The sequence below is a fragment of the Pelophylax lessonae genome, assembly GCF_965119305.1.
Source record: "Pelophylax lessonae genome assembly, chromosome: 4".
NCBI lineage: Eukaryota > Metazoa > Chordata > Amphibia > Anura > Ranidae > Pelophylax > Pelophylax lessonae.
Genome location: NC_138771.1, coordinates 613,280,142 through 613,304,412, shown reverse-complemented (window position 1 = coordinate 613,304,412; position 24,271 = coordinate 613,280,142). Strand labels below are relative to the sequence as shown.

General features: G+C 45.0%; 1 protein-coding gene across 1 annotated transcript in view; it reads left to right on the top strand.

Moving 5' to 3' along the window:
- Positions 1-9,550, top strand: part of LOC309552830 (A.superbus venom factor 1-like) — a 360,768-nt gene extending 351,218 nt beyond the window's left edge. The window contains exons 32-33 of the mRNA XM_082253740.1: positions 367-502; positions 9,174-9,550. Of these exons, the coding sequence (XP_082109866.1) occupies positions 367-502; positions 9,174-9,315 (278 nt within the window). The 3' untranslated portion in view covers positions 9,316-9,550. The remainder of the gene's footprint in view (positions 1-366; positions 503-9,173) is intronic.
- The last annotated feature ends 14,721 nt before the right edge of the window (positions 9,551-24,271 follow it).

Below are 24,271 nucleotides of genomic sequence, written 5' to 3'. Positions count from 1 at the left end.
ATGTCACTCCTCTTGCCCATTAAGGCACCAAAATATGTATTCTTCTATAATTATATGGTGGACCATTGGCATAGTCAAGTTAGTGTTTTTCCTGATGTAAAACTAAGTAATCACATTTGTCTGTAAACATCTCTAATTTATATGTAGCAAATTACAATGGTCAGAATATATTCTGCTCACATTAGAAAAGAACAAACTTGGTTTTGATTGGTTACAGAAACCAAAAATTAGTACTTAAACTATTCTTGAACAAATGAGGCTGGTAGTTTGAAATGTTACATGCATTTAATAGTTTGTCTAATAGTCACTATTTTAATACATTTTTAACTCTTCATTGTACTCCCCTGTTTATTTTTTTGGCAACAGGTACAGATGAGAACCCTGAGGGCAAACAGCGTGACTTTGTCAGTCATATTAAGTGCCGTAAATCCTTGGATTTGAAGAAAGGACTGGAGTACCTTATTTGGGGAGTCAGGGGGGACCTTTGGGACCAACCAGATGGGTAAGATCCTCCATCCACAAACTCTCATAATAAGCACACTTGTTACAAATAATTCAGTTTTGGCAAGAATCTACCAGTGCAGCTTTGAGAGTGGATTTTCTGAAGCATGAATCATGAAACTTTGATATAGTAGCTCATCAATATACATTCAATGTCCTTGTCGAGATACGTTTTCTGAAATTGGCTAAAATGTGTTTGCTAGTTGGATGTTGGTAATCATTGTTTTTTTGGGCATTTGATGGCTAAGGACTATTGGTCCAAATAGGGTTCCTTTGCAGTGTGGAGGACAAATAATTTTTTTTCTATGTGTTTTAAGATGACCATAAAAATTAGAAAACAGTCAGACAAAACGTCAGACGTCGGCAACATTTGCTAAACAGTACAGTTGATCTGTTCTCTGAGAATTTCCATCAGGGCTGTGGTTAACTGCTCCATGGACATTGCATTGTTGACTGTCTTCTAATGTCTATGGGCACCTTGTGTTATAAAACATTTAATTAATATAACAGCTTTTGAAGTTACAAATGATGATAATATGTGGACTTTCAGGATGTTAAAGTGGAACTAAACTCACAGAAATCCTTCCTCATTCCCACGGTGCCATGGCTAATCCTTCACTGGCTGCTGTCATCTTCTCTCCAGTTACATCAAGGTGACATGTTTTCTGCCTTTTGATTCAAAGAATGACCTCCTCTCATGTAAATGCTTGGAGTATGTAGGCAATGCCCACCGAGCTGCACATGAGCATCTCAGCATGCATTTAATAGAAGTCTGTAAGCAGGTAGGTAAGTGTTTGTTATAACAGAAGAGACATTACCTATCTCTTCTGAAATAAAGAGCCGCCTGCTCAGTCTTTTAGTAGTCAAGTTTAGTTCCACTTTAATGAAAACCTATACTTTTTCTCGCTCTTGTAAGCTTAAAGAGGACCTGTACTGTGGAAATTGTGTCCAAAAAGGTGAGTATTGGGCAAAGGATTGGTCACTAGCAGCGTCTGTAGGTTCATTGCAGCTGATCTTTATTCCATTACCATACCTCCCAACTTTTTTACATGGGAATGAGGGACACCTATTAGCAAAAGTATGTAGGCATAGGACACATCCCCTTCCACACATACACTTAAAGGAGAATTGTTTAAAAAAATTATTAGGTAAACCTCCAAGTGCCTTTTTTTACCACTAATATTCCTTTTTTACTGGCTTTTGAAATTTACAAATGCAGAAATGTATAATTTGGATGAAAGGTTTAGCACTGGGAAAAAAACTTTTTGAAAGATAAACAGTGCATTTTATATACAGGTGCATCTCATAGAATATCATCAAAAAGTTAATTTATTTTAGTAATTCAATTAAAAAAATTAAACCCACATATTTTATATTGATGTGTTACACACAGAGTGATATCTTTCAAGAATTCCTTTATTTTAATTTTAATGATTAAGGCTTACAGCTAGTAAAAACCCAAAATTCAGTATCTCAGAAAATTTGAATATTACATAAGACTAAAAACAAAAGGATTTTTAATACAGAAATGTTGGCTTACTGAAAAGTATGTCCAAGTACAGTATAGTATGCACTCAATACTTGGTAGTGGCTCCTTTTGCAGGAATTACTGCATCAATGTGGTGTGGCATGGAGGTGATCAGCCTGTGGCACTGCTGAGGTGTTATGAAAGCCCAGGTTTCTTTGATAGCGGCTTTCAGCTCATCTGCAGTGTTGGGTCTTGTGTCTCTCATTTTATTCTTGACAATATCCCACAGATTCCCTATAGGGATTAAGTCGGGCGAGTTTGCTGGCCAATCAAGCACAGTGATACCATGATCATTAAATCAGGTATTGTTACTTTTGGCAGTGTGGGCAGGTGTCAAATCCTACTGGAAAATTAAATCAGCATCTCCCTAAAGCTGGTCAGCAGAGGGAAGCATGAAATGCTCTAGAATTTCTGGTAGAGGGCTGCGCTGACTTTTAACTTGATAAACCACGGTGGACCAACACCAGTAGATGACATGGCTCCCAAATCATCACAGATTTTATTCCTTATGTCAGAGCGCTTCCTCTGATGACCGGTGGTGTAATGAAAGCAGCAGGAGAGATAGAGTAACACAGATCCACAGAATCAATAAAGAAGAAGCAAGGAGATCTTGCTCTGCAGGTCCTCAAGTTCAGCTTTCTTTCAAGTGAGGAGAACAATGAGCAGCACTCCAAATCTCCTGACACTAGCAGTCAATGTCAGCAGTTCCTTGGATCTCATGAAGTAAAAATACAGTTAAGAGACTTAGGGCACCACTAGAACGTCCATTGCTAGTTTATCTGAAGGAATTTAGCTACATTTTTATGAATGTTGTTTAGACACAATTAAAGTGGTTGTAAACTCTGTTACACCACTTGTACCTACAGGTAAGCCTAAAATAAGGCTTACCTGTAGGTACTGTGAAAATCTCCTAAACTTGCACAGTTTAGGAGATATTCGGAGTGCATGCAGCCGATGATGTTATCGGCACATGCGCTCTGAAGGTCGGCTTACCGTGCTAGACCTTCAGAGCCTGTGACATAAACAGCAGGTTCCTTGCTGGAGTGACGTTATCCCAGCTCTGGACACGCAGTGTTGGAACCAGTAAACCATGAGGTAGATATCCTTCGTCTCAGCGGTGAGTAGACGCGGGCACCACTGGAAGGGTTTCATTCTAAGCTAAGTATTTCATAATGAGCGAGCATGCGATGCATACTAGCTCATTATGCGTTGTCTTACAGGTTTTTTTTTTTTTTCTTCTGGGGTTTACAATCTCTTTAAATCTGAAGCTTTATCTACTGAAGTATAATCTGCTTTATGCAATACTAGTAGCCTATTGACTAGCTGTACATAGAGAACCCTACCTCTGTACTTATCTCAAAAGCACTCAGTTCTGATCATTGATGGGTGGATGTCAGTTCAGCGGAGTGGACAGTCCTAAGGAGACTGCGCTTGTGTACAGACCACCCTAGGTAATATCATATGATGCTTATCCTCCATTGCTCGCAGAACTAAAATCCATTCAATGAAATTGGCAGAAAGTGATAGTGAGGCTGGGGAGTAAAGGGGTAAATTATGCTGGACATCATCCAGCCAGGAAAGAAGGTGGGCTCGACCTGACTCGCTCCGCTCCACCTTCTAATGCACAATATGAGAAGCTCACATTGTGCAGTGGTATCAGCATAAGCACTATCAGTACAGGAAGAGGAGTCTGTACAGCTGTGCAAGGCTGAGAGCAGGGCTGGAGTACAACGTTTAACATCCCTAGATGCTCACTATACCAATGCAAATTTTTGCATTTTGAGATCATATTAACTTTAAGTCATTTGTGGACTGTATATGTTCTGTATATCCTAATAATTATCATTCATCTATCTGTGGATGTGCTGCTACACTAGTCAATAACTAGAGAAAAGCTGACATAGGTGCTACCATCTTGCCTTTCTCTTGTATCAGCCTGGGAGAAAAACTTGTAAGCTAGCGTGATCTCTAATATGAGATCCCTAACATAAACCCAGTGTGTCTGTAGGTGGGATGCAGCACAATGTGCAGAATAACACACTCAGTCCCAGCGCAATGGAAGAATATTTATTGAAATAATAACAGTTCACAAATAACCAAGTGGGAAGGCAGCCCAACCAGAAACACTCATAGCTCCAACAGCGTGTAGAGAGCGGAATGCAGCCAAACTGTCAGCGTCTGTAGAGAGCGGAAGAATGGCCGTCTTGTGCCCAATCCCTATGCTTTCTCTCCTTGTAAGGAACCTTTCTCTGCTGCTAGCACTGTCCCTACCAGATGGGGTACCTGTCCCTACTCTGCCAAATGCATGTCAAACCTGGGAGTCAAGGCCTTCCCAATATGGCTGCCAGGGTCACATGGGGCATGAACATCCATTGGGATGCTTCTACAGTGACCTAGGAAAACATTGAGGAACTATATTCCTCTTGACTTCCTCCCCAATGCAGTGCTGCTGTGGTGGAGAAAATAGACTGCACATACCTACATGTACACATCAGCATAGGAAGTGGTTGCAGTGAGAGAGGACAGCCAGCAGCAGTGCGTAGGATGGGGTCCTTCTGTAAAATACCTGGTTTGAAGCCTAAGTTTACCTACAAAATACAAAATAGGCACAAGGGACATTACTTACCTACAGTGTGATGTGTCCCTTGTGCATATGTCTTCTAGTTCAGTACATGTATTCTGTCTTCTCTACTACCACCGCAGTAATCTTCAGGTGCAGTAGGGGTTAATAGAACTGAGGAGCTGTCATATGCTCTCATCAAGAGTGCTATGCTCGCCCTTTCTGTACAGCTGGGCCAATGATTTAAATGTCCACCTCCCCATCCCCCCATTCTTATATCCTGTTTTTTTTTTTGGAGGGTTTTTTTTTTTGCATTTAAACCTAGGCTTTAGGTTGAAAGGCTGGCGCAAATTCTAAAAAGTTACAATTATAATAAAATATGTTTATTCCTTGAAATAAGAAATGGAAAGAGATCACGATGGGTGGGCAGTTTTGAAGAGATGGCTTTAGAAGAAATCTATAGCTGTGTACAAGGTATGAAAAACATCAAGGAAAAAAAGTGATTCTAGGTCAAGAGAGAAGGTTCTAGAGATTTGGGTCTTCCCTAGAGAAGTCTTGAAGTTTTGCATGGTGTAGTGTAAAGCCCCGTACACACACGCAGATCGTCGTCATACAAACGTCGACGGACGAAAGATCTGCCGATTGTATGCGTGTTAGTATGGTGCCTCCGACAGATGTCTGCACACAATCCGCGGACAAGAGTCTTTCTTGCAAACATGAAAATTTTTGTCTGCGGACACCAGAACGGACGATTGTTCGCCTGTCAGTACAGAAATCAGCCGACAGACCGCAGATTTGCAAGACTGGGCATGCTCAGAAAATAAAAAACACAGGGAAAGTTAACCATTACATGACATCACTTCTGCAGTCAGCTGAAGTCTGCAGACAAAATTCTTGTGCTGTCCTTGTGCTGTCTTTGCACTTTTCAACAGACACCGACATCCCGGGGAGAAAAGACGAACATTTGTATGACGACGATCTGCGTGTGTGTATGGGGCTTCAGAGTATGAAGGACCTTTGTAGGTCAGTTGAATAGCAGTGACGTCAGTTAACCACTTAAGCCCCGGAAGATTTTACCCCCTTCCTGACCAGGGGGTTTTTTGCAATTTTTTACTGCATGACTTTAACGGACAATTGCGCGGGCGTGCAACGCTGTACCTAAACTAATTTCACGTCATTTTTTCCCACAAACAGAGCTTTCTTTTGGTGGTATTTGATGACCTGTGCGATTTTTTTGATCATGCGCTATAAACAAAAAAATAGCATAAATTTTGAAAAAATAACAATATTTTTCACTTTTTTTTATATGAAATTTCCCCCCCCCCCCAAAAAAAAATGTAAAAATCAAAATTTTTTAACATTTTCTGCCAATTTGTTTTATGCTACATATGTTGGGAAAAGAAAAATTGCAAAAAGCGTATTTTGTTTGGTTTGAGCAAAAGTTATCGCGTTTACTAACAAAGGGAAAGATTTTTGTCATTTTTGGTGTTTTTTTTTTTTAACGAGTAATGGCGGCGATCTGCGATTTTTTTTTTTTGCGGGACTGCGACATTGTGGCAGACAGATCGGACCCTTGACTGACATTTTTGACACTTTTGGGGTTACCAATGACATTACTGCAGTAATCAGTGCTATACATATGCACTGTTACTGTAAAAATGACACTGGCAGTGAAGGGGTTAACTGTATTGGAGAGGGAGGGGTTAAGTGTGTCCTAGGGGCGTGTTTCTAACTGTGATGGGACATGTCTCCTATTGTAAAAACAGAGATCAACTGTTCTACGTGGTAGAACCATCTGATCTCCATTTTTACACAAGGGAGAATGACAGGTGGCTTTTCTCGCCTTTCTCCCGCTCTACCGACGATCGTAGTGTGATCGGCGGACATCGGGTCCGCCGGTCACACGCGCGGACTCCTCCGTGAATGAGCCGGGGCGGGCACGCGCCTCAGCGGGCGCACGCTCGCCCGCTCGCCCGCTATTGGCTCAAAAGCCGGTCACAGGCTAGCGACTTAGATCTACGTCACTCTGCCTGGCCGGGGCTGACTGCCGCAGTAAATATACTGTGCGCAGTCGGCAAGCGGTTAAGGCAATTTTAAAAAGTCTTATACAAACTGAAACTATTTTATTTATCTTTTTGCTTAATACTTGGCTTCCCCAGGCATTGACATTCACATGCTTTAACTTCTTTGTGACCAATGGTCTTGGTGGCTCAGAAGCACAGACCAAGTTTGGCAGCATCAGGAAACTATCACTTTATAACCAAGTTGTCAGTGTGACAGCAGGGTCTCAGAACTAGGAACACGTACAGGTGCACATTCCCAGCTTCTATTGCAATGTTATTTGATGCTCTCATGGCATGGAACATTGTGTGTGAGTACTTAAACAGGTGTATTGGGTTCATTACATGAATGAAGACAGCACTACATACATTTTATTCATAAAAGTAACATATATTTGGTGTGATCTTCTTATGAGTATTAATATTTAAATCCAGTGAGTTGATTTTTTCTTTTTTTTTTTTTTCCAAAATATTTTTATTAAATGAAATTGAAATTGAACAAGTCATACAGCAAGACTGGAAAGGCATTTGGTAAACATAAAGTATTGCATTGAACAAGGAGAATACAATAACCTCATAACCAAGATTGGATAACAAGTTAACCTAAACATATTGTCAAGAGGAAAGGTATTTGACAAGTAACGAAAAGTCAAGTACATCGTGAGAAAGGATTTATCTTAAACATGCCATAATTAGAGAGCCAAATAAAAATCGGTTAATGGATGTAAATTAAAGGTACAGGGGGCATAAAGGGTTGGTATAGATCCAACTTTAAGAGTGAGATCTCCTTGTGGTTTATTCCATAGCTGAGATCTGAGGGGTATGGAGAAGGAGTTGTCTAAGTGATAGATGGGTCAGCTATGTTGATTATGTGTTAATCTAGGGGTAAGTTAATGTATGACTGGGCACATGTGGAGGGTTAAGGTGGTACCCTGATGGGGGCCAAATCAACCCTCTGTTCAAATGTGGTTGGGAGGGAGGTAAGGGAGAGGGTTAGAGGGGGAGTCTGACTCAGTCCCTGTTCCGGGGTCATCCACACTTAGTCTAATGTTAAGGGGGTTGGGTAGAGTGAATACTATAAAGGGAGGTATGGAGGGTCCTCGTCCAATGAGAGAGGAAGAAGGCACGACGAACTCCCACTTTCCACCCTTGTTTAGGGGTGGGAGCATCATATAGTTGAAAAAATAAAATTTGGACGAGTCCTCCACTTTTCAATGTGTATCGGATAAAGAAAGATTAAAGGGTATGTGTCAGAATGATCCAATGTCACACGTCATTATTGGGAGGAGAAACGTTGGTGTTATTATGCGACATAAGTGCGTTATAGGTAGAGGATGATTTAAAAGTGGACCATGTAGCCTAAATGTGTGCGTACTTATCAGTCGAGTCGCGTGCAATTGCTATGAGTTGTTCAAATTTTGCAATTTTATCTATTCTTTGGATCCATTCCTTTATGGAGGGTGGGGATTGAGACTTCCAATGTAAAGGGATGCATGCTTTTGCGGCATTAATCAGAAAAGGTGTTATAGATTTGCAGTAGCGACGTGGAGGGGTTGTGGTGTGTTGTAATAGAAATTGCACCGGTGCGTAGTGTAGTGAGACATTTAGATGTGTCGTTATGATTTCATGGATTTTTGACCAGAAAGGTTGGATTCTGGGACAGGTCCAAAAAAGATGAAAAGCGTTCCTTGATGTTCGTGGCATCTCCTGCAAGTCGGGGGTGAGTCAGGGTAGAATTTGTGTAAGATCGTTGGGGTCCTGTACCACCTGGTCAGGAGTTTGTAGCAAGATTCCTGCATTGAGACGTTGAGGGAACTTTTATGTGTGATAAAGCATATATTTTCCCAGTCGCGTTTAGTGAGTTGAATGTTCAGGTCTGATCCCAGGCATGTATAGTTTTGGCCGTGGTCATCTCCGAGTCTGCGAAGAGCATATTATAAGTTGTGGAAATCATATGTCGTTGGGGGGTGTTGCTCGTACATAGAGTTTCGAATGGAGTTAGAGATCTGGTTAGGTCATTAGAGCGGTTCTGTGAGTTTAGGAAGTGTCGAATTTGGAAATAGATCCATTGGGGTATAGGGGGTGAGTCGGATATAGATGGAAGCTGGGATCTTTCTAGAAGGAGACCGTTTCTATAAAAATGGTATGCTTGAATTGTCGTGTCTCCAGGTATTTGATAGGAAAGATGGAGACATTCCCGGAGGATTTTTTCTATTTCTTATAAAGTGTACTAACAACATTCCCACTACATCGGGTTTCTGTCTCAGCTCTCAAGAACATAATGATGGGCATCAGCCTTTTTCAGCTGAATTACCCAATTATTTATTCTGAATTATGGGGTCTCAGTCAGGGGAACATAACATCATCATTTGTCTTTAAAATAGTGATTGCAGTTGGGTGCAAATGCAAATTGTAGAGGAGATATCACACTATTTCAAAGTCAGCATAGGATTATATTTGGTAGTTTTGGATAAAGTTGACCATTAGCAAAACTTGTTAAAGATGTTTTTATAATTCTCTTTAGATTCTCCTACATCATTGGGAAAGACACTTGGATCGAGTGGTGGCCAAACAACAGAGAATGCCAGGATCCGGAGAATAAGGAGATATGTGATATCTTCTTTTCACTGTCTGACAATCTGGAGCTTATTGGCTGTCAATCTTAAAGTGAACCCGGAAATCCCCTGAACTCCTCTTCTCATTCCTTTTTAAGTGTGTTACTACAATCTTGTCAGGTTTTCTATGTCAATAAAACTTTTTAATGCTAGCTGCTGTGTGTGCTGCAGTGTACACGTAATGTTGACCTGCTCAACCCTTTAGAATGTATACCTATAATTATACATTTTAACTATATTTTTTAAGAGGTATATTTCATTTGCAATAAAACTGTTTTATAATCCAGTGAAACTATTATCGATATGGATTTTAATTAACTAAACTGCATTAACAGGGGCTAAGAATGTTTCAGCTACTCTCAAATTCCCAGATTTCTTTGTTGGATAGAGGACGGGTGAAAGAGCCCTAATGTTGAATAGCATAGGGGCTGGTATTATTAAACTGTAACAACAGGGGGCCGCTAGGCTGGGCCTAAAGTGGTTCTAAATCCTAAACATTGGGAAGCTGCTTCCCCTAGGGGCACTGGGCATAGGGGAGGAGCCAAGAGCGCCGTCTGGGACCCGTGAAGAGGAGGTTTGGGGTTGCTCTGTGCAATTCCATTGCATAGGGCAGGTAAGTATAGACATGTTTGCTATTTTCTTTTTTTTTATTTATTTATTTTACAACCACCCTAAAGTAGACCCTTAAATAACTTTACAAATCTCCACTTCCGGTTCCTGCTCCGTATGGAGAGGGTGTAAGCGCAGCGGCTCCGACAAGCCTCGCTTATAAAATCCGCTCACACCACTCGCCGATAGCTATCAGCACCCCACCTAGTGCCGGTGAGTCTCCCCACACCAACCCGCACTGATGGATCGGTTCTTAGTCCACGGAGCCTCCAGCAATCCGGCCGCGCTGCATCCTGACCCGCCGCTCCAGGCCGCTCCCCAGCCCCCTGGCAATATGGCCACCGCACCTGTAGCAGATGGCACGGATCTGCAGCACTCAGCTCTCCCGCCGCAAGTAGCCACTGACCCCCAATACCAGCTCATGGCACAAGCGGTGGCTGCTATCATCACTCCTACCATCACTGAGGCAGTGGAGTGGGCGGTAACCGCGGGGATCACCCAGCTGAGGAAGGAGCTGGGTGATCAGGCTAAGAGACTTACAGAGGGGGCGTGGTGACCGCCGACGATCATGGCCGCACACTGCTAGAGCTCCGCTCAGGGACATATCCACCGACATCGAGCCTCCTGCACCCGCCTGTCACACTCCACCGGACCGCACCTCTCCTCCTCCTCTCACCGCTGCTCCGGATATGCGGCGCCGCCTAGATCCACCGCCAGTGAAGAAGCTCTCCGCATTCTTTCCCCCCATGCTGCGAGGAAGCAGCCAAAATGGCGCCGGCTCCGGGACCCGTCCTCCGGCACTTCTCCCTCATCCATCCGAGGTGGGATCGGATCGGGAGCAGCAGCAACACATCTTCCAGGCAAGTCCTCCACCTCCCTCCTCCTCCCCTCCCTCGGAGCCCTCATCCCCTGCCTCCAGAAGCCCAGCCAAATCTAGACCCAGGTTTGAGCTCCCTCCACATGAGGCCTATTCATCACCCATGGACACTCATGCGGCCCCCTCTGCAGACCCCTTTCAGGACTTTCCATCCTCGGACCAACCACTCTCTGTGTCCTTAATGAAAGTCATGCTGCGGACACTCCGCACCTCCATCCATATGGATACACAATCATGCCTTAGGGAATGCAAGGCTGATATCGCACATCTTGGCGATAGAGTCAACCAAGTTGAGATTCAGATGAGCGAAGTCACATCCTCATTTAACTCTCTAGTAGACTCACACTCCTCACACCATGAGGTCATCTTCTCTATGCAGGCAAAGATCGCTGATTTGGAGGATAGGTCTCGCAGGAACAACCTGAAGATACGTGGGATCCCTGAACATATCCTGCCACAACAACTCCCTCACTTTGCCAAAGATCTTTTCCTGGCAGTAATCCCGTCCCTCACGAACGCTGATCTCACTATCGACAGGATCCACAGAGTTCCTAAACCCTCCTTCCTTCCTGCAGAAACCCCTAGAGATGTGCTCCTGCGCATTCATTTTTTCCAAGTGAAAGAGAATCTACTTTCAGCCTTTCGCCAACGCAAAGATTTACCCCCCCAGGCTGCCAACCTGCAAGTTCTACCCGACCTTTCCCAATTCACTCTGCAGAGACGCCGTAACCTCTCATCCATTACAAAGGCCTTGCGAAATCACAAGGTAATATATCGCTGGAAGTACCCAGCCAAGCTGGAAATCTCCCACGAGGGCTCCAAACATTATGTCACCACCATGGATGAGGGCTTCCGCCTGCTCCGACTGTGGAATATCCTTCCTGACGAACAGGATGGGCAAGCCATGGCTGCCCCCTCACCCCCGGCTCATCTCCGCCAAGAGTGGCACACGGTCTCCTACCAGAGGTCCACCAAGAAACACAAGGGGGCCAAGGAGGCTCTACTTTCCTCTCAAGCACCTACTGTCCCCTGAGCGTACAGCGGGTACTCGCTGATGTACCCGTTTCCCTCCGCACCTGGCAGTAATCACTGCCCTGGCCTTCCCGAGGCCACTTTTTTAAGCTCTTCGTTTTTTTTGTTTTTGTTCACTTTTTCGCTGCTGACCCTTTTTTTTGTTGGGGTCTCCAGCGCCTTTTTAGTCGAGCATGTCTGTACTCAACAAATCCCCCTTCTCGAGATACTCATTTCTACACTTAAGCTGCAGTTTCTTATCACCTCTACTTCAAGACAACCGTTGTTTGTTCCTGACTCCACCCTCCTCTGCAATTCTTGGACGACCAACACCTTCTCTTCAAAGTGCCTTCATCCGTGCTTCCTGCTACCTACTCCACACCTGCGATCCACGACCAATCTCTACGAAACTCTGATATTTTTTTTCCTCCGATGTCATGGGTATAAAAGTTGTTTCGGTTAACGCCAGGGGTCTCAACCACCCGGCCAAACGGAGATCTCTTGGCAGGAGGCACTCCACCTGAAAGCGGACATTCTTACGGCCCAGGAGACCCACTTTGACATCCAAGCGACCCCGAACTGTTCCCACCCTTCATTCCCTCATGTTTTCCTAGCCTCTGCGAGCGAAAAGAAAAGAGGAGTCCTGATCGCGGTTCGAGATACTGTCACCTTTACCCTTATGGACTCCACGATCGATCCGGACGGTTGGTATATCATCTTGAAATGCATTATTAATAGCTTACCTCTTACCATTGTGTCTGCCTATGCTCCCAATGTGAGACAGAAACGCTTTCTAGTTAAACTGTTGAAAAAAGTGTCTAATCCTAGCTATGGTAATCTCATTGTTTGTGGAGACCTTAATGCACCTGTTAATCCCAGCCTCGATACATCCTCCCCTCGAGGCAGAGGCTCCCCTTCTCTGGCGGGCCTCCTTGAGTCGGAGGATCTTTACGACGCTTGGCGGTGCTTGAATTCTAATGACAGATCTTACACATACTACTCCCCGAGCCACAACTCCTACTCGCGCCTTGATTTTTTCTTGGTTGATAAAATCTTGTTGCAGAGAGTTTCCGAAGCTACAATTCACGACATTGTATGGTCGGATCACGCCCCGATTTCTTTGTTCCTTGAAGATGGAAACTCCTTTGCCACGGCAAGAGTGTGGAGGGGCAACACGTCCCTTTTCAAAGACCCTGCCACTAAACAAACCATTTCCCAACACCTACACCACTTCTTTTCCCTTAATTCCGCCTCTGATACCACTGCCTTTAATAACTGGTGTGCCCACAAGGCCTTTATCAGAGGTATACTCCTTCAACTAAATGCCCGCTCCCGTAAAGCTTTTCGCTCTAAGCTTGACACTCTCCTTGCGGACATCCGCACTCTGGACGGCCAAAATCAAATCTCCCCCACACAAGCCTTAGCGGACAAAATAGCTGCCCTTCGCCAATCCCTCAGGGAACATTTGTCCTCCCAACATGACCATTACATCCGTAAATTAAAGCTAGACTACTACGCTAACAATAATAGAGCTGGTAAGCTTCTGGCTAATCGCCTAAAGTCCAGGCGGTCTAAATCGAAGATCTCTTCCCTCACCCATCCCCACACCCGAACTCCCCTAACAAATCCCCAAGCCATTGCTGACGCATTCTCGGACTACTATGGCTCTCTCTACAATCTTTCCTCCTGTCCCTCTACCCCCAAACCCACTGAGACAAAAATTGCTGATTTCCTCTCTAACCTACACCTCCCCTCCCACTCTCCCTCCCAACTAGATTCCCTAAACCAACCTTTTACTGCGGAGGAAGTCGCTAAAGTGATATGCTCCCTGCCCAATGGTAAGTCCCCGGGCCCAGACGGCCTTCCTTCAGAATACTTTAAAACATATCTCCCCATTCTGGCCCCCCAACTCCTTGCTGTTTTCCAATCCGCGGCTTCCAAGGGTTCCTTTCCAGAGGAGATGCTACTGGCTCATGTGGTGACCATCCCGAAACCGGGGAAACCTCCAGATACCCCCTCAAATTTCCGCCCAATATCCCTTTTAAATGTAGATGTAAAGATTTACGCCAAACTCCTGGCAAATAGACTCCATCATGTCCTCCCCTCCCTCATTGCCCTAGATCAGTCCGGCTTTATGCTAGGACGCCAACCCTCGGATGCCACTCGTCGGATGATCAATCTTATCCATCACGCCAAATCCTGTCGGACGCCTTCTCTCCTTCTCTCTATAGATGCGGAGAAGGTGTTCGACAGGGTTCACTGGGGCTATCTGGAGGCAACCCTTCACAAATTTGGTTTCCAAGGCCTCATCCTATCCTCTATATTAGCGTTGTACTCGTGCCCCTCTGCCAAAGTACTTACTAATGGTATGCTCTCCAAATTGTTCAGGATTACAAACGGTACCCGTCAGGGCTGCCCCCTATCCCCTTCTATATTCAATTTGGCCATAGAACCACTTGCCGAAGCTGTTCGGTCGCATCCACACATCACAGTTTTTAAATTAAACCAACGTTCCCACACCATAAACCTCTTTGCGGATGATATCATCCTCTCCCTCACTCGCCCAACGGTGTCCCTCCCCTTCGCTCATGACCTTCTCCAACAGTTCACTGCTGTGTCCTTTTACAAGGTTAACTTTTCTAAATCGATCATTCTAAATTTGGGTGTCAACCCTCATGCCAAGTCGCACCTCTCATCCTCCCTCCCCTACATTTGGACTGACCACAGCATATCATATTTAGGAATCTCCCTAGCCCCTTCCATCCCCAAAATGTCCTCCTTAAATTTGGATCACCTGCTGCTCCAACTCAACAAGGATCTGGCGGCCCTGGCCAGACATGAACTTTCGTGGGTGGGTAGGGTAGCCACCTTTAAAATGCTCCTATTACCCAAAGTCCTGTACCTGTTCAGGACCCTTCCCATCCCTATTTCCTCTCACCGACTCAACAAATTGGCTGCTTGCATGAAACGCTTCTTGTGGCAGGGTAAAAAGGCCAGATGTGCCCTTAAATATCTCACACTACATAGAAGGGCAGGAGGTCTTGGCCTGCCTGACATTGGGGACTACTACACAGCCTGGATTCTAGCACAACTACCCCACTGGTTTGCGGACCCAGGCCTCTCATGCTGGACTTCCCTAGAAGCGTCCTGTTCCTATACGTCCGACCTCTCCCTGTTGCTCCTAGCAGATGCTTGGAAGCCACTTAACCTCGCTAATCTCTCTCCCCCTACACATGCCTCCATCCTGGCATGGCGCTCCCTGCTCTTCGACTCGACTCCCAATACTAACAGCACCAAAGTTAGGCTCCCTCTACAGACGTTAGAGATCCTCATCCCTCATTTGTCCCTTACCCTCTTTAGGTCAGCAGGCATCTTGTGGATCGACCAGCTCTATGCTGGCAGAGATCTAATACCCTACAAAACCCTCTCCCTGAAACATCACCTTCCAGCTAAGGCCCTCTTCTCCTACACCCAAATCTCGTCCTTCCTGTTCAAACACCCTCCCCCTGACATACAAATAGACTCTCAAGCTTGGAACCACATGACCAACCCAAATTCACGTAACAAAGGCATTACCCTTTTTTACTCTATCCTACACCAAAAAACCCAGTTGTCCAAGACCCCCCTGATGATTGCTTGGGAGTCGGACCTCGCCAGGCAATTTTCTTTACACCAGTGGGCCTGTGCACTAAAGTCGGCATACACCTCATCCCACTGTGTCAACCACTGGGAAACCTACCAGAAACTACTGACCAGATGGTACAGGACCCCCCAATTACTGTCCCGGTTCTATTCGTCTCTATCGCCCTGCTGCTGGAGGGACTGTGGACAACTGGGTTCTATTTTCCACATTTTTTGGACTTGTAAGTCACTCACCAGTTACTGGCACAAAATTTTTTCTATCGTATCACAAATCACGGGCGTTAACACAAACCCAGCCTCTTCTCTTGCCCTGTTGCTCTTGGGGATTGACGCTTTTCCACCAGCACAACGCACATTAGTCTCCCACATTCTACTAGCCTCCACGCTGGCCATTGCTAGACACTGGCGCACTTCCTCACCCCCCAATCCGTCCGAAGTGATCTCACAGGTACAGCTCAACTACCAATACGAAAGGCTCCTGGCTCTGAGAACTCCATCCTACAAAACCTTTGAAGGGAAGTGGGACCCGTGGCGTAGGTGGTGCGAGGGCCGTGACCCTCTTGTTGCCTCCACCGCGGTCCTACCTACTCCATCTCACTCCCTCCCCTCCCTATCCATGCCCTCTTCCCCCTCCCAGAACAGATAATTCCTGTCTTGACTCCTGTTGTTAGTTTGTTCACTCTTCATTACTGTTTGTATGGAAATGTTGCTTAAGTCATAATACACAGTAAAGCTTTATGGATATGCTCTTCTACATGTTACATATCTCCCAACATCGGCTCGGCGGCTGCGCCCGCGAGCGTGTTTTTTGTTTCTTTGTTTTGATGTTTGAAAAACTCAATAAAAATTATTGAAAATAAGAGACTTACAGAGGTGGAATCCAGAGTCTCTGACCTGGAAGAGGAGATCCAATCCTCGTTTGCCATTGAAGCCAAAACGGCACAGACCCAGCAATATCTACTGGAAAAAATTGATGACCTTGAGAACAGGTCTCGTAGGAAAAACTTACGGGTCATCGGCCTGCCGGAATCATTTAATGCGGGTCACCTCCCTGACATTTGCTCCACTCGTATCCCCCAGGCACTTGGTCTTTCTGCCCCATGCACTGTTGAACGAGCTCATCGCTTGGGAGCGCCCTCCAATGACCGCAAGACCCCCCGCCCGGTCATTGTCCGCTATTTAAACTATGCTGACAGACTATCCATACTTCGCTCCTTCAAGAATGCCAAGTCGCTGGTCTTGGATGGCAATAAACTACTACTATTCGCGGACTACTCTCAAGAAGTGGCACGCTGCCGCAAAGCATTCCAGCCAGCTTGCAATGCCTTGTTCCAAAAAGGCCTAAAGTTTACCCTAGCCTATCCAGCCACTCTCCGGTTCACGGACCAGTTTGTCGAATCAAAAGCCTTCTCCCTTCCGGAAGAAGCCACGGAATACATCCAGACCCACCTTCACCTCTCAATGGATACACTACCCCCTGCGGCATCATCTGCTTCGCCATCCCATAGAGACCTTTGCAGTCCCCGCAAAGAGTCCCCTAAGAGGGGTCGCTTCTCTTCCAACTCCTCACACAGGGACAGACGCCGCTGACCTATTTTTCTATTTTCACTGGCTCTGCTACGTTAGCCTGTCTCTGTTTCAGTGAGCTATTGTATCACTTTCACCAAGCCCATTCTACCCTCTTGGATCCACTGTTTGACTAGCTCTCTGCCTTGACTCAAGCCCTATGCTGCGCCTCACTCATGTACCCATTTGAATGCTTCTGCCTATTTGCCATTATTACGGTAATAATGTTTATGCTACTTTGTTTGTTATCCTCCTATCCACAGCCTTACCGGAGTGCTTATGCCTTTTCGTCTCCCCCAGTGGGATGCTATGCCTGGCATATATTCTGCATTCTTCTCTGCAGCACATCTCATCTCATCTTAGAGCGAGTGGACTCAGCCACTACTCGGTAACGCTGTCGGAGGTATGTTTCCATACGGAAAAAAAAGTGAAGTCCGCATTCCCTATGGTACGTTCTATTGTTCTGTTTACTTTTTTGTTTGTCTCGTCCCTTCCCCCACTGGCTTTGCTGGAGTGGGAACGGTACGACACCTCTCCCCTGGTTATCCCCGTTCTTCATGCCCTCCCTGTGCCTCCCTATATTGTCCCTGTATTCCCATTCCGAGTGACCCACACTGCTCATCCTATCTTGCTACCCTCTTTCAAGCTCCTAGTCCTCATGTTACGCCCACCTTGATTTACGCATAATCTCGTGGAATGTGAAAGGCTTACGTTCTCCCCATAAACGCATGGCTGTATTACGTCATTTACGCAGACTAAACACCAACATAGCTCTCCCCCAAGAAGCACACCTGTCCCAGTCTGACATAGATCGCATGAAAAAGTCATGGGTGGGTCGGGTATATGGCTCTCCATCCCCCAAGGGTAAAGCTGGTGTACTGATCCTAGTCCACAAACGGGTCTCTATCGACATATCCAATCTCCACTCAGATGTGGATGGTAGATTACTGATCCTTCAACTGACTCTACACTCTGAATCCGTAATTTTAGCTAATGTCTATGCCCCCACCCCCCCCCCTCCGCATCCTTTTTCCAGCGGTCCACGGGCCTCCTGGCCCCTCATGTTCACTTGCCTCTTCTACTGGGGTGAGACCTAAATGCAGTGATGGATCCCCTCATGGACAGGTCGACTCCCATCCCCAAAACACAACGCACGACGGATGTCTCCCCTTCCCTCCTTGCTAGCTTTGCTGATAGTCTCCAGCTCAAAGACCTCTGGCGACTGGCATACCCCATTGATAGATCCTATTCCTTTTATTCCTCACCACACGACTTTTCTCGCATTGACTACTTCCTTGGCAACCACCGGAGTCTGCGCTTAGCACACTCCCCTGAGTTCCATGATATGCTAATCTCTGATCATTCCCCCCTTTCGATCACCCTCTCGATTTCCACTCCGCAGCCCTCATATAAACCTTGGCGATTCCCCTCGTACTTGGCAAACAATGCTGAACTACGCAGCATACTGGAGGACACGTGGCAGACCTTCCTTTCGGATAATGCCCAACACACTGATGACCCGGTGTTGCTGTGGGAGACGGGCAAGGCTGTACTCAGAGGACGTATCATCGCCTTAGCCTCGGCATATAAAAGGAAAGCGACGGCTGGCTATGTTAAGGCCAGTGTGGCGCTCCAGGCTGCACATGCTCGTCTCCAACAGCAACACACACCCTCACACGTAGCACAGTGGAAGGAAGCTAAACAAGATTTTGATAAATGGGCACTTTCACAGGAATAATTTCATAAGTCAGTACATGACTTACAATTCCATAAATTTGGGAACAAGTGGGGCAAACTCCTGGCGCGTAAACAGACAATATTAAAAGGGTTGGTTCATACACTGGCCTCTATACATATAGAAGAATCTCTGTACATAGTATCTGAGTAGGTACCTATTGATCCCAAAATGCGATATCTGAAAAAATCAGGGGTTGTGAATTGGATGGACCCGAAGAAGTGGATCCTAAACCAGTTCACAAGAAGGGTGATCAAATATAGGTACCCCAGATATACAATGATAATGACAGAGATACAAAAAATTGGTGAAAAAATATAGAATTGTGTTTATTGGGCACTTATGCCTGGTGAAGGAACATATCACATGAGTGAAAACAAGACATAATAAAATCAATTAAAAACACGTGGATAAACATCAACTGAACCGTGAACATATAAGGAATCATGCGGTGCACCACATGAAGCAAACTTATCATGTAGAATGGACGATGGAACAATTCTCAGGTCCTGAGGTGGTCAATGGCACAGCAGATAATTATCCTGTGAGTGAAAGGACATAAGACTGGAATGCAATGGCAGGATCAACAGGCCTGGAAAAAAATGTAAACTCCACTTGGGAAAAATCCGGAATATAAATAAAGAATGTCTGGTTATCCGGTAATAGGCTTGTATGATTGTAACTTGATAAAAGGAAATTTCCAGAAATGATGGTGGAAGTACAATTGATGATGGTGTTACTTGAGGGTGCAACCAGCCCGTGGAAAGTGCACTCCCTTACAGGGAAAACCGCTATTGAGAATGAATGTAATGCAGCCTGTCCGCAGAGTCATTAGATGCCGAGCCACAGAAGTATGCAGGGATGTAATAAGATGTAACAAGATGTACTCATCCGTGCTGGGCAGGAGGGGCGGCGTGCACCGTGGTAAGTGCGGGCTAGGTGAAAACAAAGTGCAAAGGAAGTAGTGGAACCGCACTCAGGTAGATGAAAGCAATGGAAATACTTTTATTCTTCAAATCATAAGTAGACAGACAGTGCAAGGAACAGGTAATCCAAGGTTAACGTGTTTCACGGCACACACGGCCGCTTACTCATAACCTACTCACGGTTATGAGTAAGCGGCCGTGTGTGCCGTGAAATGCGTTAACCTTGGATTACCTGTTCCTTGCACTGTCTGTCTACTTATGATTTGAAGAATAAAAGTATTTCCATTGCTTTCATCTACCTGAGTGCGGTTCCACTACTTCCTTTGCACTTTATCCGGATGACGGGCCTTACCAGCACCAGGTTGGACTGATACACCTGAGCGGCTCTGTTCTCCAATTATCCTAGGTGAAAACAAAGTTCATACCTCGATACTGGATAACATGACCCCGCCGGCTCTTACAATCCTCCGTCGGCACTTTCATTCAATGCGTGTCTCAAGCCTCCTTCAGAGTAGCGACGTGTGGGTCTGTGTACGCCGGCCCCACGTCAAATCCGGTATGGCGAGCAGTATGCAAAGAAAGCCGAGGTTAAGCCGGTATTTGGGGGTCTGGAGTGTACCAGGGAGGTAGGTTCAGTTGAGGAAATCCATCTGACGCTGCCGCTGACTAGTTTCACCGACCTTACATCGGTTTCATCAGAGCTAGTTACTGGGGGGCTGGATGTGCACTTAAGTAATCATCCATTAACGATCAGCCGTGCAGACACAGGTGTCTGCACTCAAGGGGAGATCATTAGGAGAGTACTGAATTGGTTAAGCCACTGATTGTCAGTGTGTCAGCTTACCAATAATGAAGGGAACATCCAGCTCCACCGAGCGTCCATCAATAGATAATACATAGTACACCCCCAAGATAATTGGCAAGTTTTTACTCTATTTGCTAAAAAGAAGAACATATCAATATATGGGCAGAGTCTGCCATTGTGGTGGAGCACAGTTTATCTCAGGGGTGAAACAATTAAAAAGCTAGAGGGTCAACAGTAAGCACACAATGTAGCAGAACAGAGAGTGCTGGAATCTGGCATATACAAGTACTCAGTACAGAGTTACATAAAACAAAATACACAGATATCAAAATATCAACAGTGCTGCATCATAAGCTAATCTGAATTTCACTGGCTTGACTCAAAATATTGGAATAGATGTACAACTTTTACACAAACCAGCTGTGCTGCCGCTTTTTCACTATAGTAAAATGTACTGTCCCATAATGGATGTCAGAGGTAGTTTAAAAATCAGATGCTAAACAGGTATGGCCAGGATGTAAGTCAATTTGACCATCATACATACGGCTATTACTAAAAAACTAGCTGTTATATTGGGCTAAATTGTTTATTAAACTCTATTGACATTACCATCTAAAGGGTAAACTGCATATATATAGTGGGTTGTCCATGAGGACCCGGAGGATGAGCATGATCCCTGATATATAGTGATCTTACATGAGTACTGCCGTAGCCTCATTAATTAACTTAAAGAGATCAGTACATAATGAGTGCAAGTTACTAGATCCTTAGGTAACCAACCCCTCCGGTTTAAAATTCTCTCATCGACGCCCCCTCTGCATTCTGTCAAAACCATCTTCTCATTCCATTTAGACATCCCTAGGGATGGGCTGGTAATTAGGACCACGGGTAACATCACCGATGGCACACATTTCCTGTGTGTACCGTGTTTTCCTTTTGAATACTAATTATATCCCGCCGCAAACTGGGGCATATGGGGGTCGAAAAATCCCCTTGGAGAAATACCATCTATTGACCAGGGTCTACGCTAGACAATTAGATGGCATTTGATCCAGTGGCACTTAGCATGGGTGGTATGAATGGCCTAACATCCCATCGCCTAGTGGGGTGATGCCCGTAGCTGGAATAGGGAAGGGGCCAGAAATTACCCAGAGGGGGACATTATCCCGTTTTATGGTCATGACAGACCGGTACTTTAACTATAGAGCTGGCATAAAGCATACTAGTTAGCAAAAGGGAGGAGCCATACAACTAAATGCGGCATTTGTATAGAACACTACGAAGGACTAAATACTAAAACTGAGGAAAAATTGGCAGTGAATTAGGAAGTCAGAAATGGTTTAAGACTGAACTCGACGTTTAGGCCTACAGGGGCCAAAGAGCCCATCTTGTATATCCATAATTTTTCCTTCTGGAGTAGCACGGTGTCAAAATCTCCACGCCTAGCAGGTAGTTTGAGGGCGTAGATACCCCGGAATAATAATCCATCTGGGTTGGCACCGTGATACTCCTGGAAATGTAAAGGGTCCGTTTTGTTGTCAATTTTGTTACGGATGTCGGCCAGATGTTCCAAAATCCTAGTTTTTAATTGACGCTTGGTTTTCCCAATGTAAGTTTTGTTACATGGGCATATAAGTTGGTAAATAACCCTTTCTGTTAGACAATTTATGAAACTATTTATGGTGAATTCTTGACTCCTATAACAACTGAGAAATGTCTTGGAATTTATTACAAGTTTGCATGCCGAGCATTTGCCGCATGCAAACATCCCTTTTACCGGAGGTAGAGAGGCTAGCCAGCTACGCAGTGTTTTAGTTCTAACAAATTCCGAATGGACCAGACTGTCTTTGAGGTTTCTGGCTCGTTTGGCAGTAATTAGGGGCCTAGGTCCCACAATTTTTTCAATCAGGGGTGACAAAGTAAGAACCTGCCAATGTTTGGCGATCACTGATCTTACTTGGTCCCATTGCGTACCATACTGAGTTATAATCCTAGGATGGACTTGCTGAGTGGGTCCAGAGTGAGATAGGGAACCACTACGTTTAAGGAGTAACTCCGACCTCTGCCTCGACGCTGCTTTTTTGCGCGCCCGACGGATGGTCTTGTGGGAATAGCCATGTTCTCTGAAGCATTTGTGTAGGTCTTTAGCCTCTGTTTGATAGTCAGCGCCGTTTGTGCAGTTCCTCTTGAGACAAAGTATGCTTTATGCCAGCTCTATAGTTAATGTACCGGTCTGTCATGACCATAAAACGGGATAATGTCCCCCTCTGGGTAATTTCTGGCCCCTTCCCTATTCCAGCTAGGGGCATCACCCCACTAGGCGATGGGATGTTAGGCCATTGATACCACCCATGCTAAGTGCCACTGGATCAAATGCCATCTAATTGTCTAGGGTAGACCCTGGTCAATAGATGGTATTTCTCCAAGGGGATTTTTCGACCCCCATATGTCCCAGTTCGCGGCGGGATATAATTAGTATTCAAAAGGAAAACACGGTACACACAGGAAATGTGTGCCATCGGTGATGTTACCCGTGGTCCAAATTACCAGCCCATCCCTAGGGATGTCTAAATGGAATGAGAAGATGGTTTTGACAGAATGCAGAGGGGGCGTCGATGAGAGAATTTTAAACCGGAGGGGTTGGTTACCTAAGGATCTAGTAACTTGCACCCATTATGTACTGATCTCTTTAAGTTAATTAATGAGGCTACGGCAGTAATCATGTAAGATCACTATATATCAGGGATCGTGCTCATCCTCCGGGTCCTCATGGACAACCCACTATATATATGCAGTTTACCCTTTAGATGGTAATGTCAATAGAGTTTAATAAACAATTTAGCCCAATATAACAGCTAGTTTTTTGGTAATAGCCGTATGTATGATAGTCAAATTGACTTACATCCTGGCCATACCTGTTTAGCATCTGATTTTTAAACTACCTCTGACATCCATTATGGGACAGTACATTTTACTATAGTGAAAAAGCGGCAGCACAGCTGGTTTGTGTAAAAGTTGTACATCTATTCTAATATTTTGAGTCAAGCCAGTGAAATTCAGATTAGCTTATGATGCAGCACTGTTGATATTTTGATATCTGTGTATTTTGTTTTATGTAACTCTGTACTGAGTACTTGTATATGCCAGATTCCAGCACTCTCTGTTCTGCTACATTGTGTGCTTATATGTCAAATTCTAGCACTCTCTGTTTTGCTACATTGTGTGCTTACATGCCAAGTTCTAGCACTCTCTGTTTTGCTACATTGTGTGCTTACTGTTGACCCTCTAGCTTTTTAATTGTTTCACCCCTGAGATAAACTGTGCTCCACCATAATGGCAGTCTCTGCCCATATATTGATATGTTCTTTTTTTTAGCAAATAGAGTAAAAACTTGCCAATTATCTTGGGGGTGTACTATGTATTATCTATTGATGGACGCTCGGTGGAGCTGGATGTTCCCTTCATTATTGTTAAGCTGACACACTGACAATCAGTGGCTTAACCAATTCAGTACTCTCCTAATGATCTCCCCTTGAGTGCAGACACCTGTGTCTGCACGGCTGATCGTTAATGGACGATTACTTAAGTGCACATCCAGCCCCCCCAGTAACTAGCTCTGATGAAACCGATGTAAGATCGGTGAAACTAGTCAGCGGCAGCGTCAGATGGATTTCCTCAACTGAACCTACCTCCCTGGTACACTCCAGACCCCCAAATACCGGCTTAAGTTACATAGTACATAGTTACATAGTTACATAGTTAGTGAGGTTGAAAAAAGACATCAGTCCATCCAGTTCAACCTATGATGTGTTTGTGTGTTTGCTTTTAACCGTACA